This window comes from Phocoena phocoena, chromosome 19 (assembly GCF_963924675.1).
Source record: "Phocoena phocoena chromosome 19, mPhoPho1.1, whole genome shotgun sequence".
Taxonomy (NCBI): Eukaryota; Metazoa; Chordata; class Mammalia; order Artiodactyla; family Phocoenidae; genus Phocoena; species Phocoena phocoena.
In genome coordinates this window covers 33602192-33619151 of record NC_089237.1, presented here as the reverse complement: position 1 = coordinate 33619151, position 16960 = coordinate 33602192, and the positions used below count along the sequence as shown (strand labels likewise).

Genomic DNA, 16960 nt, shown 5'->3' with positions numbered 1-16960 from the left:
TCCCAGGGCCGCCCGGCCGGTCCCGCGGCTCGTGGCAGGTGCGCGTGTGCCCGCCCCCTCCGGCGCTCCCGCCTCAGCCCCACCAGGACCCAGCCCGGAGCCCGGCGCCTCGCAGCGGCCAGGGGAAGTGCGGCCCGGGGGGCGGAGCCAGGGCCGTGCGGGTAGAGTCGTGAGCCGCGGTGGCGGAGGCCCGGGCCGGCTCCTTGCGCTACCATGGCGTTCGGGAAGAGTCACCGGGACCCATACGCGACCTCCGTGGGCCAGCTCATAGGTAAAAGGGGGACCCCTCCGGCTTGGGGCCGGGACGCTACGCGTTGACTCTGTTACCGGCCGCAGAGGATCGCGTGGGTCCGAGTTCGACGAACTCCTCCCCCCTCCCCCGCAACTTTCCCAGGCCCCGCGCTCCGCTGGTCCCGAGCGGCACCTGTCCCCGACGACCTCTCTCAAACCCCACCTCCTCACCTCCCGTCTTCCGGTGCTTTCCGGGGTGGGGGTGGGGTGGAAGCGGACAGGTGGACCGAGGGGATCCAGGTGTGGCGTGGCTGGCCTCTACGGGGCCGTGTCAACTTCTGGGTAAGGGGGAGCTCTTCAGAAAGTGAGTCCACCCGAGGGCCAAGTGTTGTCCTGCCCGTTTTGCAAAGAGAAAAAGTTTCCAGGAGGTTAAGTGCAGGGACCTCGATGTGACAGGCAGGTCTCCAAACTAGTTCTGACTCCAGGCCCTTAAAACGTGAGTTACTTTTTAGTGGTGAACAAAGAGAACGAACATGCCTAGCACCGGAGCGAAGGAAGGGGGAGCCAGGCGCGCTCTGGGTACACAAGAGGCCTCTCCAGGCCACTAGGGGCTACACAGGTGTCTGCCTGACTCCTTCCCTCTCCCGTGGCCGTGCTCTGATCCATGTACACGGAAGCCAGAGCCAAGTGCCTGGACTGTTTAACAACACCGGCTCCCTTCTCCCTGGTCTCTGATACCTCCCTTGGGAACCGGGTGTGGCACCAGTGCATATAGATGCCAAGCAAAGCGTGATCACTTCGGGGAGCTTAGTGGGATGAGGAAATCATGAAAACCTGGTAGTTATAATAAGGAGGCTCAGATTTGAACAGTTTTGCCTGCAGCTCAGTTAACTGCTGTATGACAAGAACACATTACCCAGGGACTTCCCTAGTGGTCCAGTGGTTAAGACATCACCCTTCCAATACAGGGGGCGCTGGTTCTATCCCTGGTCTGGGAACTAAGACCCCACATGCTGCGCGGCCAAAAATAAATAAAGAATGAATAAATTAAAGAACAAAAACCAAAACACTACTCAACCTGAAGCTTAGTTCCCATACCTTTATAAGATGGTGAGTGTAACTATCATTGAGGAGGAGATGCTTTCTAAACTGTTGCTGGCTGTATCTCTGTTGGGTATTAAAATGAACCCTGAACAGAAGTGGATTCAGGCTGCATCTTCATAGGCTGATTTATTCTTTAATGCTGTGAACATTTACTGCCAGCTATATCCCTGGACCTGGACCAGGCAAAGGTAAGATGTGGTCTCAGCCATCACGGAACGCATAATCTTATAGGGAAGACGCACACAATTCCGTACTGACAATGGTGCAGTACCTTTGCAATAGAAGAGAAGTGTAAAACACCCAAAACTTATGAAAAGGGAGAACTTAACTCTGCCGTGGCCTTTGAAAGGTGAATAGGAGTTTTCTAGGAAGATGGGAAGGTGGGAAGAAGTAAGACAGAATGGGGAGCAAGAAATCTGGCAGAAAGAACCTTGTAACTGAACACAAGGTTGGTAAGCCTTGTCCATTTGAATGCCAAATTCAAATAGTGTTTCTCCTAGATGAGGAGCAGTCTAAGCTTCGGAGTTCCCCTAACCAAACCTTTATCCTCTTCATTATCCTTTTTATTTTTGCTCAATTCCCCTAGAACCTCATGTTTTCATGCTGAGGGATATTCTCCTTTCTCGTAATAGAGATGTTAAGCTCATTCAGGTTGAGTGTTCTATTATCCTTCCCCGGTGACTTTTTGTATTCTTAAGGAGGATGTCAGAAGAGGGAAAAGCTATCTGACTGTTTAGTGATGGGGTTACAGGTACAGGAGCCTTCAAGTCTGCCTGGTGCAGCTCTGGTTAGCACAGGTGCTAGGAAGTACATAGACAGTTTCAGTAGATCTGTCTTTTTCTCAACAACACCCCGCAAAGGAGAATAAGTGACTTTTAAAAAGCAAACAAAAACTGGCATCAAACATCAAACAACCTAGATTTGAATGCTAGTTCTACCGTGTACTGACTGTGTAGCCTTGGGTAACTTCCTTAACCTCCTTGAACTTCTGTTTCATCACCTCAAAACAGTGGGTTAGGGGCTTCCCTGGTGGCGCAGTGGTTGAGAGTCCGCCTGCCGATGCAGGGGACACGGGTTCGTGCCCCAGTCTGGGAAGATCCCACATGCCGTGCGGAGCGGCTGGGCCCGTGAGCCATGGCCGCTGAGCCTGCGCGTCCGGAGCCTGTACTCCGCAACGGGAGAGGCCACAACAGTGAGAGGCCCACGTACCGCAAAAAAAACAAAACAAACAAACAAAAAAAAACAAAAAAAAAACAGTGGGTTAAATGAAATTGCATAAGATAAAATACTTAGTTTAGCACTGTGCACTTCATCTTGTAGGTGACTGTCCTTCTCTGAAAGACAGGCAGGCAGATGGAGATTTAGCTGGGCTGTCCTGGCTCTGCAGTCTTTATTAATAGGTCACTCATTACTGTTGCAACAGAAACACCTGGGTTTTGACTGATTCTTGAATTACTGGGAATTGCTCAGAAAAAAAAATCTCTCTGCTCTTTGGTGATATAAACTTAATGGTCCTTGCTAGTGAACTCCAGGCAGATTGTTTCAGGAGGACCAAACATGTTTTATTCTGTTGTAGCTCAGATTCAACACAACAGCTTTTTCTTTGCAGAAAAGGCTACATTTGCTGGAGTTCAGACTGAAGATTGGGGCCAGTTCATGCACATCTGTTACATAATTAACAGTGCCCACGATGGGTGAGTTTCATGTATTTGCCTCTCATAAGAAGTGTCAGAACACATTTTCTCTTGCAAACTGGTTTTCTTGTTGAAATAGTGTTTCCATCACCCTTTAAGCACCCACTGCCTTTTAAAGACATGTCAGGTTGAAATATTAGGACAGCTGCTTGTTTCAGCATGTGGAATATCTGAGAATCCATTATAATTTTTCTCCTCTTTGCCTTTTCCTTAATAGTTTCAAATTTTGTCTCGGTGAAGCTCAAATTCCTTGTTCTTTAAGGAGAGAGGAAGATATTGTTTCCTTTGTTAGGAATTCTTCTTGCTCTGATTGGCAATATTTTATGTTACTGTAACTGAAAAATATTATCAAGAAGCTAGTGGACTCCTGGTGGTGACCTGTCTCTGGGCAGTTGTCATTATCAACCAGGAAATAATCTAGCAGTTGTTTTCCTCTGCCTGTCACAAGACAATTTCTTTTTTCTTCCGAATGCCAACTCACCCATGTTTATGCTGAGTTCTTAAACAATGTGGTATCTTTTGTTACACTTCTTAAACTTTAGAGAATTGAAGTTTAAAAAATAAAATCATTAAGAAGACCAACTATTTTGTGATTTAGTCTGAACCACAAGTTGTTATAAGGGATACAATTCTCTTGATTTTCCTGTGCATTTAAACTAATAATGAACAGCAAAGGAGACTGTCTTAGTTTTTGTTGATGAAGAAAACTTTACACTTAATTATTGACTATCTCAATGGAAAGTGTTTATGGTTAGTACTTTAAAATATTTATGGTGTTTTCCCTGTAATCTTGTTTACCATATTTGTTTCCTCTAAACCTTTTCTTCACTGATAATACTAATTTCTTCATTGATAATGCAAAAAGGGAAATGCAATGTAAAATTTTTTTCTTTTAAAACAATGTCTTTATTCTTTTCAACTTTTCTAAGGGTTTCATCTTAGATTTTATATATGATTTTTTAGAAATATATATAATATTTTATAATAGTTACAATTTTAAGTATACATAATATTATGTAATTATATTATCATATAATAGAAATTCTACCCATGCAAGCATAACAAACAAAATTGGAAGGTAATATGCAAAAAATATTTGTATCTTTTTTAAGTTTTGAGGTATAATTGGCATATAGCACTGTATAAGTTTAAAGTGTACAGCATAATGACTTGAGTTACATATACTGCAAAACAGTTTCCACAAGTTTCGTTAACATCCATCACCTCATACAGTTACAAAAAATGTTTTTTCCTTGTGATGAGAACTTTCAGGATCTACTCTCTTAACACCTGTCAAACATACCATACAGCAGTATTAACTATAGTCATCATGTTGTACGTTACATCCCCATTACTTATCTATAACTGACCATCTCAGAGTAAATTTAGACTGTCTACTTACACATAGTTCCTCCTTTTGTAACATAACATTGTAGCATATCAGAACCTGACCTGGTTAGTCCTAACTCCTCCTACATCCCATTGCCTATAGGATGCTTAGGAAATACTAATAAAAATAGGTAACATTTTTGGAAATTACATTTCCTGTAAACTGGTTCTGTGCGTTGATATGGGCTGTGGGTGTGAGTATGCGTTGATATGGGCTGTGGGTGTGAGTATATTTCACATGTAGTGCTTTCTAGGTAATGATCATCATCTGCATATTTCATTTGATTCTGACAAGGAGGTAGGTGGTATTGTCTGCCTAGATGTATGAGGAAACGGGTGTAAAAATGTTAAGTCATCTGCCCAGCACCACACAGAACCAATACCTTGGTTATCTCCTTAGCCGTTCCTCTTTCTACACTGCATGCTGCTTTTCAGAGACTACTTGCTTTCAGCAATGGCTACGTTGATGATTTTACTGTGTTTATTGCCACAGGCCAAAAGATGCAGTAAAAGCTTTGAAGAAAAGGATTTCCAAAAACTACAATCATAAAGAAATACAACTTACCTTGTCAGTAAGTATTTACTTTAATGTTAAATTAAGACCAGAATTTTCCAAGCTATAGTCACGTTTCTAATTTGGGGTATAAAAGATACAAATATTCTGAGAGAATTAATAGGTTAGCAAAAAGTTATTTACAGTATGAATTAAAACTATTCATTTATTGAGAATCGCAGAATCAAGGGAGTTTCGTTGTTTGTAATAGCATTTAATTCGGTGGAAAGTGAGTGTTCCTGGAAAAGCGTATTTTCCTGGTTAGGAGATGGGCACTGGTAATGAAAAACCTGTAGGTACTGAGTTGCTCAAGAAGTTTGTGTATGTGTTACACATGGGGAAAATTGAAGCTTGAGAAGTGCCTCCCCGTCATCTTTCTACCTCATTTGAACACCTCTGTGGAATTCTGAGATGCTGGAGGCTCTTTAGGTTTCAGCCAAGTTCTGCTGTTTGGTATAATTTGGAGAATGTTCTTTGTTGATTTAAACAATTCTCCTGTGCACCTTATCGCTTGATTTGGGTGTGGACATTTATTTGACATGTTCCCATTTTCCCCCAACCTTGGCCGTGTGACCTCTTCAGTTGCTTGGTGAGTTGCCCGTTTTACTTCAGTATGTTTTGCAAACCCTGCCTGCTGCCTGAGAGTGAGCTGTGTGGCTTTCTAGTTTCTTCTGTGTGCCTTTGCTGACCTCAGCCCAGCCGCAAGCCACATGTGGTCATGGCACTACTCTGCCAGCATCACACTGCTCTTAGGGGACTTGGACGTGTTTATCTAGAGGGCTGTGGAACAGAGGTGAGCACAGCCCCCCTTTTCTAGCTTCAGGGGTAAAATAATTTATCACATCTTGCTTACTTGGAGAGTAACTGAATGAGAAAATGAATTGAAGTCTTAATGATACTATCACTGAAGAAACCCTTCAAGTTGGGGTCTGAATATAGTTTTAGAGGGATTTTCTTCTCTCATCTTTTTTGACCTCTCCCCTGTCCTTTACCATAGCAGCCCCCTCAGGGAGGTCACAGAATGCAGGCAACTGGAGAGAGAGGAGTAAGGCACTTCAGTAGAAATGTCAGAACAATGGGTTGGTGGTGGAAATAAACCTTTGCCTGGTACCTGGTTGATGCTCTCAACAACCCTTTGAAGAAGTTGTATTATTGACTCCACTTCAGAAATGAAGAAACTGAGACTTACTGAGGTTAAGTGATTTTTTTTTTTTTTCCCCTCCAAGATTTAAGTAGCATAGGCAAGATTTCAATCCGGTTCTCAGATTCTAAATTCCATGTCCTTGCCCCATACCACCTTGCTTCTCAGAACAAATCAAGCCCCTTGAAAGAAAAGGCTGCTGTGTTTCATTTGTGTTTTCAACTCCTTTCTACATGGTAGAAGACCTAGTGCATCAGTGTACCAGGTGTTGAGTGGTTAAAATGATTGAGTGTCCTTCAGCCCCCATCCCACTCTCCTAGCATCCAGGAAGGACTCAAGGAATATACTGTAGAATTGGGGTAGAAAGATACGTAGCTGTGCCCTAAAATGAAGTGGATCTAGGATATCTCAGGGCTGCTGAAGGTTAGGAGAATTGACTGAGCAACCTAAGGGCAGAAGATGAATTTATGCCACTTTTGAATTTCAGCATGTGGTATTTCACCTTCTCACAGTTGTTTATTCTATATAATGTGTTTGTCTCTTTCTCTCTTGTAGCCAGCCTACGTGACATTTCCATGGTTGCTTCTTATCCTCAGCTCCATATCCTCCTCCATCACGGTTCCTTCCTTCTGGGGATAAACCAGGACTCTTCCCTGGGGAATCTGACTTATCCCAGAGTGTTGTCTCTTTCAGCCCTCCATCTCTGAGTTCCCACTCTTTCTGTCCTTCCAGTCGTCTGATCTCTTAGGCCTTACTGCCAGCTAGCTGCCTGTTCCCTGTTCCACCTCAGGTAACTGTACATCCTCCACCTCCTAATTTCCACACCAGTACGTGAGAACAAGCGAATCTAAAACCTGTGTCAAAGTAAGGGTGAGAGTCACAGGTTGGGGGTCATTGTTAGGGGCAGAGTTCATTAAGGTACCTACTTCTTGGATTTTCTTTGAATTGGTCTTTGACTCTTGCTAGCTTCATGCATATTTCCCCAAGTTGTATAGTCAATGGCCCAATCACCTCACCTCACGCTACTCACTGCATTGTAGTGGTGTCTTTAAGGCTTCAGAACAGACTTTAATATTAACTTAAGCCAGACTTAATCATGAGAGAGATTAGTCACAGAAAGAATCATCCAGGGGCTTCCCTGGTGACACAGTGGTTGAGAATCTGCCTGCTAATGCAGGGGACACGGGTTCGAGCCCCTGTCTGGGAGGATCCCACATGCTGCGGAGCAACTAGGCCCGTGAATATTTAGCATTCATTTTACTGTTAGGGAAAATGAGATTTGGAGGCAAAGTATCTTGCCTAAGACTGCATATCTGGTTACATGAAGTATTTTTATAAATTCCCATTGAACTAGAGGCACTTTTCCTCTCAGCAGTTCATCAGATAAAAACTCATCATAACAGTATATCAAGCAAAAGCTCATGTTATTCAACTTTTCAGCTTGCATTAAAATACAGTAGATTCATCTTAATATGTTTTGGATTCTGATTTTACTTTCCTTTGCCTTAAAGGTTCTCCCTGTATATTTCACAAAGCTGCATGTGCTCAGCTTCTGTATTTTATGGTTGCATTTTTAGCCACATTGCCCTTAAAACTGCAGCTTTCATACCTTCTTATTTTTGTATTGCCATTAAAGTGACACAAATGCAGAGCATGGTGTAAAGTCAGTTTTCAGGGCTTCTTTTCTGCAAAGATGATTATACCTATCCTGGTCACGTTATGGTTTTTGTGACCTCAGAGAAGGTGGTAGCATGGGAACTAGAGATTTAATTTTGTTTTTAGATCACTTTTAGAAATCCACTTTCTGCATGCAGTTCTTCAATACCAGCTCATTCCTTCTTAGCCTGACTTCTGCTTATGTTGCTTTATTGAAAATCTTTTTTTCAAGGTGACTGATGACCCCACTAATCAACAAACCTAGCTGAGTTTTTCAGTCCATATTCTTAACCGTTTGACACTCCATATTCCTAGAGACTCTGTCCTCTTTTGATTTTACCAACATTATGTTCTATTTATCTTATGCATCAGTTTCTGTTGATTGCCTTTCCTGAGCGTCCTTCTGGCCTCACAGGTGAACCCCTTTGTCCCTTCCTCTCTGCTCATCCAAGGCAGGCTTGATTACTCACTTTTGGCCTCACTCTCCCCTGAACTATAGCTGTGCATGTACAGCTCACAGCAAAAAATCTCTACCTGAATGTCTCATTGTCCTTTTTGTCTTAGTCATCTTCAGCTGCTCTAACAAAATACCATAGATTAGGTGGCTTAAACAACAGACATCTATTTCTCACAGTCCTGGAGGCTGTGAAGTCCAAGATCAAGGTGCCAGCAGATCCAGTGTATGATGAGGGCCCACCCTCTGGCTTGTAGATGGCCATCTTCTTGCTGTATCCTCACATGGCCAAGAGAGAGATGATCTCTCTTATCCCTTTCTTATAAGAGCACTAATCTCATTCATGAGGACTCCACCCTCATGACCTAACTCCCTCCCAAAAGTCCCACCTCCAAATACCATCACATTAGGGATTAGGAGGTTCAACATAGGAATTTGGGAGGTACACAAACATTCAGTTCACAGCACTTATAAACTCAAAATATCTAAATTTCAACCCACCATTTTGACCTTCGACTAGTCATAGTATCCCATCCACTTCCAGATTTCCATCAGTCTCATGCAGAGTAACAGTCACGTCACTTTCAGCCTTTCCTTTTCAACAAACCCCGGTTGCTGAAAGCTCTTGCTTCATAATTCTTATGTCTTTCCCTGCCTTGTACCCACATCATCCTAGTTTAGGCCTTTCTGCATCAGGCTGTACTAGTGGGTAACTGCTGGATCTCTCTCTCATTCCAGGGTCTTTGCCCTCCAATTCCCTTTGTAGGGTGCTGCTTGAAAACCTTGTCAGGGTACTTTGCATGCACTAACCTTTCTCTCAAGTTCAGGATAGAGTTGTGATGGTGACAAAACTAATAAGAACCCTTCAGTGGCTTCTTACTGCCTTCAAGATAATGTTCAAATTCTTTACATTGCCACACAACATTTCTCTACCGTCTGGATGAAGCCCCTCCAGACTTAATCCACCCACCTCCCCAATGTCCCCAGTTTGCTGATGTAAAGAAGCCTCTACAAACTGGAGTACTTATTTTCCTCCTTACAGCTCATATGCTTTGTCACCTGTACTTATATTTTTTAATACCATTTACCTGTCTAGACTATTGCTCTATACTCATTTGTACTTTTCTTGACCATTTTTCAAAGCCCAGCGTAGAACCACCCTTTTCCAAAAGTCTTAAGACCACCTGGCCCTAAATTATCACATCTGCCTATAAAGGTCTGTAGCTGGGGTAACCATGTAATTTTTCATCTAGGCAAGGACATTTTTGAGAGTGAAAGGAGGTATCATCATTAATAAAACCAGGACAACAGGAGTTCACCAGGACTTTCCTGGCAAAACTAGGACAAATGTCACCTTGTATAGAGCCCACATGCTTCGTTTGTACCTCCCATTGGCCCTTGGCATTTACTACCTTGCACAGTTATTAGTTCTCATATAATTGTGTCCTGGCTCCCCAACAGGACCATCCACTAAGCAGTTACATTATGCCTTATATTTCCTCACATTCCCAGAACCTAACATTTTGCCATGTATTTTAGTAGATACTAAACTATGTTTATTAATTGGAATGCTGGTGGAAATCATTACTTAGCAATTTTTACCTTATATTTAGGAGGTGGTTTTGCAAAGAGATAAAACGTTTAATTTTTCTCTTTAGCTTATTGACGTGTGTATGCAGAACTGTGGTCCGAGTTTCCAGTCTCTGATTGTGAAGAAGGAATTCGTTAAAGATAGTCTAGTTAAGCTGCTGAGTCCCAGATACACCTTGCCAATAGACATTCAGAATAGAATTTTGAATTTCATTAAGGTAAGTCTATTATATATCTTATGGGATGGTGAATGTCTAAGATTAGAAATTTAATTACCTAACTCCCAATTGGTTCAGTGATCCTTTACAAGCCTGGGATTGAGCCCCAAAGAGTTTTTACTATTCGGTTTTCCATGTAATAATAATTTCTTGGCATTGGATAGTGGCCTTTTTCTGAAGAATTTGTAGTCTTTTCCATACGTGTCTCTCAGTTTCTATCTTATCTACATCAGATAGGAGAGAGAGTGACGTGTACATTCATTTTGCAGGTGTGGAAACTATGTTCTAGGGTAGATAACTCACTGCTTTCAGAGTTATTTGGCAAAAGAGCTACTGATGCTGTTTTAGAATCTGTTAATTCTAGATTTAGTATAGCAAAAAACAAACAATAGTATCTATTCCAGAGTTTCATTAAATTGTTGAGGCATGGCAGTTTGACGATTAAAAATATATTATTCTAATGGCCATCATAAAAAAATATACAAACAGGACTTCCCTGGTGGCGCAGTGGTTGAGAGTCCGCCTGCCGATGCAGGGGACGCGGGTTCGTGCCCCGGTCCGGGAAGATCCCACATGCCGTGGGGTGGCTGGGCCCGTGAGCCATGGCCGCTGAGCCTGCGCGTCCGGAGCCTGTGCTCTGCAACGGGAGAGGCCACAACAGTGAGATGCCCACGTACCACAAAAAAAAAAAAAAATACACACACACACACACACACACACACACACACACACAATGGAGAGGGTGTGGAGAAAAGGGAACCCTCTTGCACTGTTGGTGGGAATGTAAATTCATACAGCCGCTGTGGAGAACAGTATGGAGGTTCCATCCCACTACTGGGCGTATACCCTGAGAAAACCATAATTCAAAAAGAGTCATGTACCACAATGTTCATTGCAGCCCTATTTACAATAGCCAGGACATGGAAGCAACCTAAGTGTCCATTGACAGATGACTGGATAAAGAAGATGTGGCACATATATACAATGGAATATTACTCAGCCATAAAAAGAAACAAAATTGAGTTATTTGTAGTGAGGTGGATGGACCTAGAGTCTGTCATACACAGTGAAGTAAGTCAGAAAGAGAAAAACAAATACTGTATGCTAACACATATATATGGAATCTAAGAAAAAAAAAAAAGGTCATGAAGAACCTAGGGGTGGACTTCCCAGGTGGCGCAGTGGTTGAGAGTCCGCCTGCCAATGCAGGGGACATGGGTTCGTGCCCCGGTCTGGGAAGATCCCACATGCCACGGAGCGGCTAGGCCCGTGAGCCATGGCCGCTGAGCCTGTGCGTCCGGAGCCTGTGCTCCGCAACGGGAGAGGCCACAACAGTGAAAGGCCCGCGTACCGCCAAAAATAAAGACACAGACCTATTAGAGAATGGACTTGAGGACATGGGGAGGGGGAAGGGTAAGCTGGGACAAAGTGAGAGAGTGGCATGGACTAATATATAATACCAAATGTAAAATAGATAGCTAGTGGGAAGCAGCTGCATAGCACAGGGAGATCAGCTCAGTGCTTTGTGACCACCTAGAGGGGTGGGATAGGGAGGATGGGAGGGAGGGAGACACAAGAGGTAGGAGGTATGGGAACATATGTATATGTATAACTGATTCACTTTGTTATAAAGCAGAAACTAACACACCATTGTAAAGCAATTATACTCCAATAAAGATGTTTTTTATATATATATATGATTATTCTAGTCTCTAAAAATGTACATTCAAAAGTAGCTTTCTTTTTCTGAGTAAGGTACATAATTGTCAGTCTCTCAATTTCTGTTACCAGTTTAGGAGAGACTTTCACAAAAGTTTGTTTTGCTGCTTATTTATCTCTGGAACTTTCCATCTCTTGAATTCAGACATGGTCGCAGGGTTTTCCAGGAGCTGTGGATGTAAGTGAAGTGAAAGAAGTGTACCTGGACCTCCTTAAGAAAGGTGTTCAGTTTCCTCCATCAGATGCAGTGGCTGAAACAGCCAGACAAGAGGTAGGAGGCCGTTCTTTGACCTGTGTAGAGTAAGACAGTGTAGTGCATGGGTCTTTTCTCTTTGAAAGGGACCACCCTAGCTCCACCTAGCTTCACCTAAAGGATTAATCTGTTAGAAGGATACTGTGATACCTCATAGAATACAAGCCGCAAGAAGGGTGGTGTTAGCTGGATCTTTGAACAGAGAACCAAGAATTCAAATGCCTTGTTACTTGTCTACCTTCCTTTGATCATCAGCTTCGTTCTTCTTTCTCATTGCAGACTAGGTTTTTCCACATGGTAAACAACATAGCTCCCAAATTTTCATATTATAGCCTTAGCTTTTTCACATTCCACGTCCAAAATTTCAGAGAAGGGCCTCATTGAACCAACCTAGGTCAGTTTTCCTTTTCTGCACAAATTAACTAAGGTCATATAAGAATGGGGTTGCTCCATATAGAAATTATTTAGGTAGAGCAGAAGAGGGGCAGTTTTCAAAAGAAAAGATTGGTGCTAGACAGGCAGGGGTCTCTATTATAGGTATTCATATAATAGATTTGTTTATTAATACTGTGCCCATAGAAGAGTTTCGCAATGTTCACATGTATTCATTCTCAAGTTTGCAAGCAACTTTCAAGGTTTTGAACTTAGAACACTTGTGGTGACTGATTATAATTCATCTCCTAACTTCCTATGATTTCCATAATGTAAAAACAGTAATTCTTCCCTTCTGCATATTGATGAGTCCTGCCTTGGTAGAAAAAGCAATTCAGGTGTATACCAAAAGTCTGATCTTTGTGAAGGCTTTGTCCTGAGGGCTAACTCTCCCTAGTGACTGAGTCATCTGAATGGGCAAACTGGACTTGGAATGGCTGAGTTAATTTAAATAATAACATTTCTATATTTCATGTTGATAGACTCCTCAGATCTCACCAAATCCACCACCATCTGTTCCTACTGCACCAGCTCTTTGTTCTGTAGTTTCCAAGAGCTCCACTATTATATTGGTCCCAGAACAGGTAACAACAGCAATGACTGTATTTATTGATGACTTTTTCCAAGTTCTAAGTACTTTATATATAGTTTGTTTATTCTTTAATAAACAAACTATATTATCATATTATTATCATATATATTATCATATCGTATAGCTGCCATATTATCATAAGGTAGAGGTACATTTTAACCTCATTTTACAGAGGAGGGGACTGAAGCTTAGTGACACTGTATAAGTTATGATGGTTCAACTCTAAGTGGAATTAATCCCATGGATTCTGCCTGATTCTAAAAGCCTGAGCTTTTAACAGTTGTGCTCGTCGAGTGGCTTTTGTGGCTTTGTGGAGGCTTGGCTGTGGGATGGATCTTGTGTAAGTTGATTCCTGTTGCTCCTGATAGGACTGTCTGTATGCCATTCCAGAGAGCTCAGTAAGTGGTCATCTTATTACTATTATTAACTGTGCCAACTGAATTACATTTACTTGTTTGTCTATATCTGTTTATCTAATGCTTAGACAAGCAATTATTAAATGAAGCTCATTTCTGTCCTGCTATAAGGGAACTGTCATTTAAGACTTTATATTATTATTATTCGGTATTATATAACAATCCATGTGATTAATTCCTCTTAGAATTTAATCCAGGAAGAAAAAAAAGTGTTTCTCTCTTGATTCTTCCCTCTCTAATACCGTGGGACTCTAAAACATCCACTTTTTTCTCTCCCATTTGTTTCTAAGAAACCCAGACTAACATTTGCCATTTTCTTCAGGTTGCTGATATGGTTACCTTCTCCCTTCTCCATATTGGTTCCAATCTGACTTTTTCCCTTCATTAACTTTCCTAGAGCATAGTTTTAAATCTATTACAAGAGCTCTCAAGACCTTTTAGAAGGTGACAGATTGTACATTTGTAAAATAATTATATGTACATTTGTATAAATTTGAAAATATTAAATTTTACAAAAGTGTTTTCTCTGCAAGCAAGAAACAAGGTAGCCATTCTTTGTGTCACACTTACTGGTGATTGTGTTGCTCTCGACAGATTGGAAAACTGCGCAGTGAATTGGATATGGTGAAAATGAATGTGAGAGTGATGTCTGCCATATTGATGGAGAATATTCCTGGGTCTGAAAACCATGAAGACACAGAGCTTCTGCAGGTGTAGTATGATTTCAGGGACAAGCAGTCCCTGAAAGTTATTCTCTAAACTTAGAGCCTTGGAGATGGAAGGCACCGTAATATTGACTAGTCCATGCTCCAGCATGTTTACTTGATTTTTAAACTTAACAAGAAGCTGCAAGGATGACTTTATCAGAAATGCCGTGGTAACTTAGACGTGGTACTTACCCTCTTGCAATAAATAATTTAACATCATTTAATCATTCATAGTCTAGCCATATACAGCCTCTACTAACCTCTAATTGTTTTCAGTGTGTAAAAGTTACCTATCTATTCAGCAAACATAATGAGTAACTATAATGTGTTAAAGGATATAGAAATGAGGAGGCTGTCCTAGTCCTTAAGGAACTTAGGTCTAGTGAGCAAGAGTGTTTTGTAAATAACAAGTTTAATAAAGTATTGATGCTATAATAGAAATGTATTTATCATACTGTGGGTTCAGGGGTGGGGGCACGGAGAAAGGTGAGAGTTTTTGGAAAGGTTTAGGTGGAGGCAGTGCCGACGCTGTGGAGGAGCAAGTGGACAGTGCATTTGGATGTGTATGGGCATGTGAAGGACACGGGCAGCTCATTATGACTGGAGTGGGGGCCCTCCGAGATCCTCTTCTGTGTCTATACATCCAGTGCACTTTTCCCCTCTAATGGTTTGTTCTAATTTTCAATTTTAAGTTTTTTTTTTTTTTTGTGGTACGTGGGCCTCTCACTCTTGTGGCCCCTCCCGTCATGGAGCACAGGCTCCGGACGCGCAGGCTCAGCGGCCATGGCTCACAGGCCCAGCTGCTCCACAGCATGTGGGATCTTCCCGGACCGGGGCGTGAACCCGTGTCCCCTGCATCGGCAGGTGGACTCTCAACCACTGCGCCACCAGGGAAGCCCATCAATTTTAAGTTTTAACACACACTTTAACACATTATTTTAGAAGCAGTTAGAGGAAAAAAGTCAGTTTCTAAATCTTTTTCTTCCCCCCAAAGTTAAGAAACTTATATTTTTACTTTTCTCTGATTCCACTCCCCACTTCTCATGTTGTTGTTATCTTTCCTTTAAGTCCTTCGGTTGTTAATAAATAACATTTTTCTTGATTATTACTTGTTTGGGAAACAATCAGTGATGTAAAAATGTCCTTTTTCAACATTACCACCTGTATTTAACTGCTATCTCCTTAAATTGTTACTAGTGGTAAACTTTGAGTGTTTACGTGTTCAAAGATGTCTTTTGGCTGCCACGTTAAGGGCTCGCAATTTGGCCTAGGTACAGAATTATTTTCCTTAAGTCCTTCAAAGATACTGCTCCATTGTTCTTGCACCCAGTGGTGCTATTGAGAAGTATCATATTATGTATTCTTGCACCTTTGTTTTATAATCTGTTTTTCTGATTGTATTTGTGATTTCTCTTTAATGCTTCTGAAATTTCACTATACTGTGTCTAGGGATACGTGTGCATGTATGTGCATGTGTGTATTCGCCTTACTTAACCTGCTTAGTATCAATACTTGATAGGCCTCTTGCCCTGTCAGCTTAAGTGTATTTTACTTCTGGGAAATTCTCAGCTCTTATTTCAGATATTTCTTTTCTAGTATTCTTTCTATCTTTGTATGGAACATTATTTAGATGATGGAACTTTCAGTTATATTTTTCTTATCTCAACTTTTATAAACGTTTTGTTTCTTCCTTCTTTTATGCTGTAGTTCTAGCAAAGCTTCTCAATTTTATGTATTATTTCTCTTAAATGTGAACATCAGATTCTCTATTCGGCCCTCCTAATGAATGTTGTATTTCAACATTTTTTTATTTTAAAAATTTATTTCAATTTTTATAATAGTTCTTTCATGGATATACTTTCCCCTTTTGTCTTTCTAAGGATAGTAATTATTTTTAAAGGTGCTTTTCCATTTGCTCTGTGGATTCTCTTTCCTTGGGTACAAGTTCTTTTGTTCATCACCTCTTTCATTTCACTTCTCAAGTATCTGGATAGACTGGTGATAGTGAGCTTATTTTTGTGTGAGATCCCTGACAGCTCGTCTGCATTTCTGTGACCCACCTTGCCCATGCCAAGTGGAGAACACTGTTACTGCAGCTTGTTCTTAGTACTATTTCTGAGTATTTCTGTGTTTGCTGCTGTTTTCAGAGTACGTAGCATTGGCACGGGATGATGCTGGGTGGGTTATATTGGTAGCTGGTCTTCTAAGTTATATGCTTCCTATTTTTCCTGGTTGCTACCAGCAACTGGAAACAGTACCCTATGTCTCTTTCCCAAGCATTGCTCCCACCTAGACACAGACGCTCCTGCCTCAGCTGTCTGGTCTCACATGGGGAGAGAGGCGTGAGCACAGGTTGCCTTGTCCAGTTGTCTCACTACTGTACCTCAGCTGTTTGTTAGCTGCCCCTCATACTGTCTTCTTCTGGCTTCCACGGTCTCTAGTCATGGAGCATCCTTCATTTCCTTCCATGTTCTGTGGCAGTACTCGTTGTGGGCAGTCTTGAGTGTCCTGGATTGTGCTTTCCTCTAGTCCAGGGGTCAGCATGCTGTGGCCAGTGGGTTATATGCAGGCTTCAGTTGTCTGTGAACTCAGAATGGGTTTTACATTTTTAAACGATTTAAAAAAAAAAGAAAAACACAGGTCATTTCTCAAGTTATATCTATGCAAGCCTACCTCCAGAGACCACAAGGGAATCAGACACACCCCTCAAGGAACCCCTTGCCACCTCCTACCCACTATCAGTGGATTTGAGTTTGTGGTATCCCTCAGGTGCACAGAGGGTTTTAAACCACAGCTTGGGAGCATCAGGTT

General features: G+C 41.9%; 1 protein-coding gene across 2 annotated transcripts in view; it reads left to right on the top strand.

Annotated features, from left to right (window-relative positions):
* Nucleotides 1-204: 204 nt before the first annotated feature.
* TOM1L1 (target of myb1 like 1 membrane trafficking protein) overlaps nt 205-16960 on the top strand; it is a 52722-nt gene continuing 35966 nt past the window's right edge. The window contains exons 1-7 of one of the 2 annotated variants that reach the window (XM_065896664.1): nt 205-271; nt 2945-3029; nt 4912-4990; nt 9881-10030; nt 11895-12020; nt 12926-13018; nt 14037-14153. In XM_065896664.1, coding sequence (XP_065752736.1) covers nt 214-271; nt 2945-3029; nt 4912-4990; nt 9881-10030; nt 11895-12020; nt 12926-13018; nt 14037-14153 — 708 coding nt within the window. In that variant the 5' untranslated portion in view covers nt 205-213. Of the gene's footprint in view, nt 272-2944; nt 3030-4911; nt 4991-9880; nt 10031-11894; nt 12021-12916; nt 13019-14036; nt 14154-16960 lie in introns of both variants that reach the window. The other variant, XM_065896665.1, reaches the window with a different exon arrangement.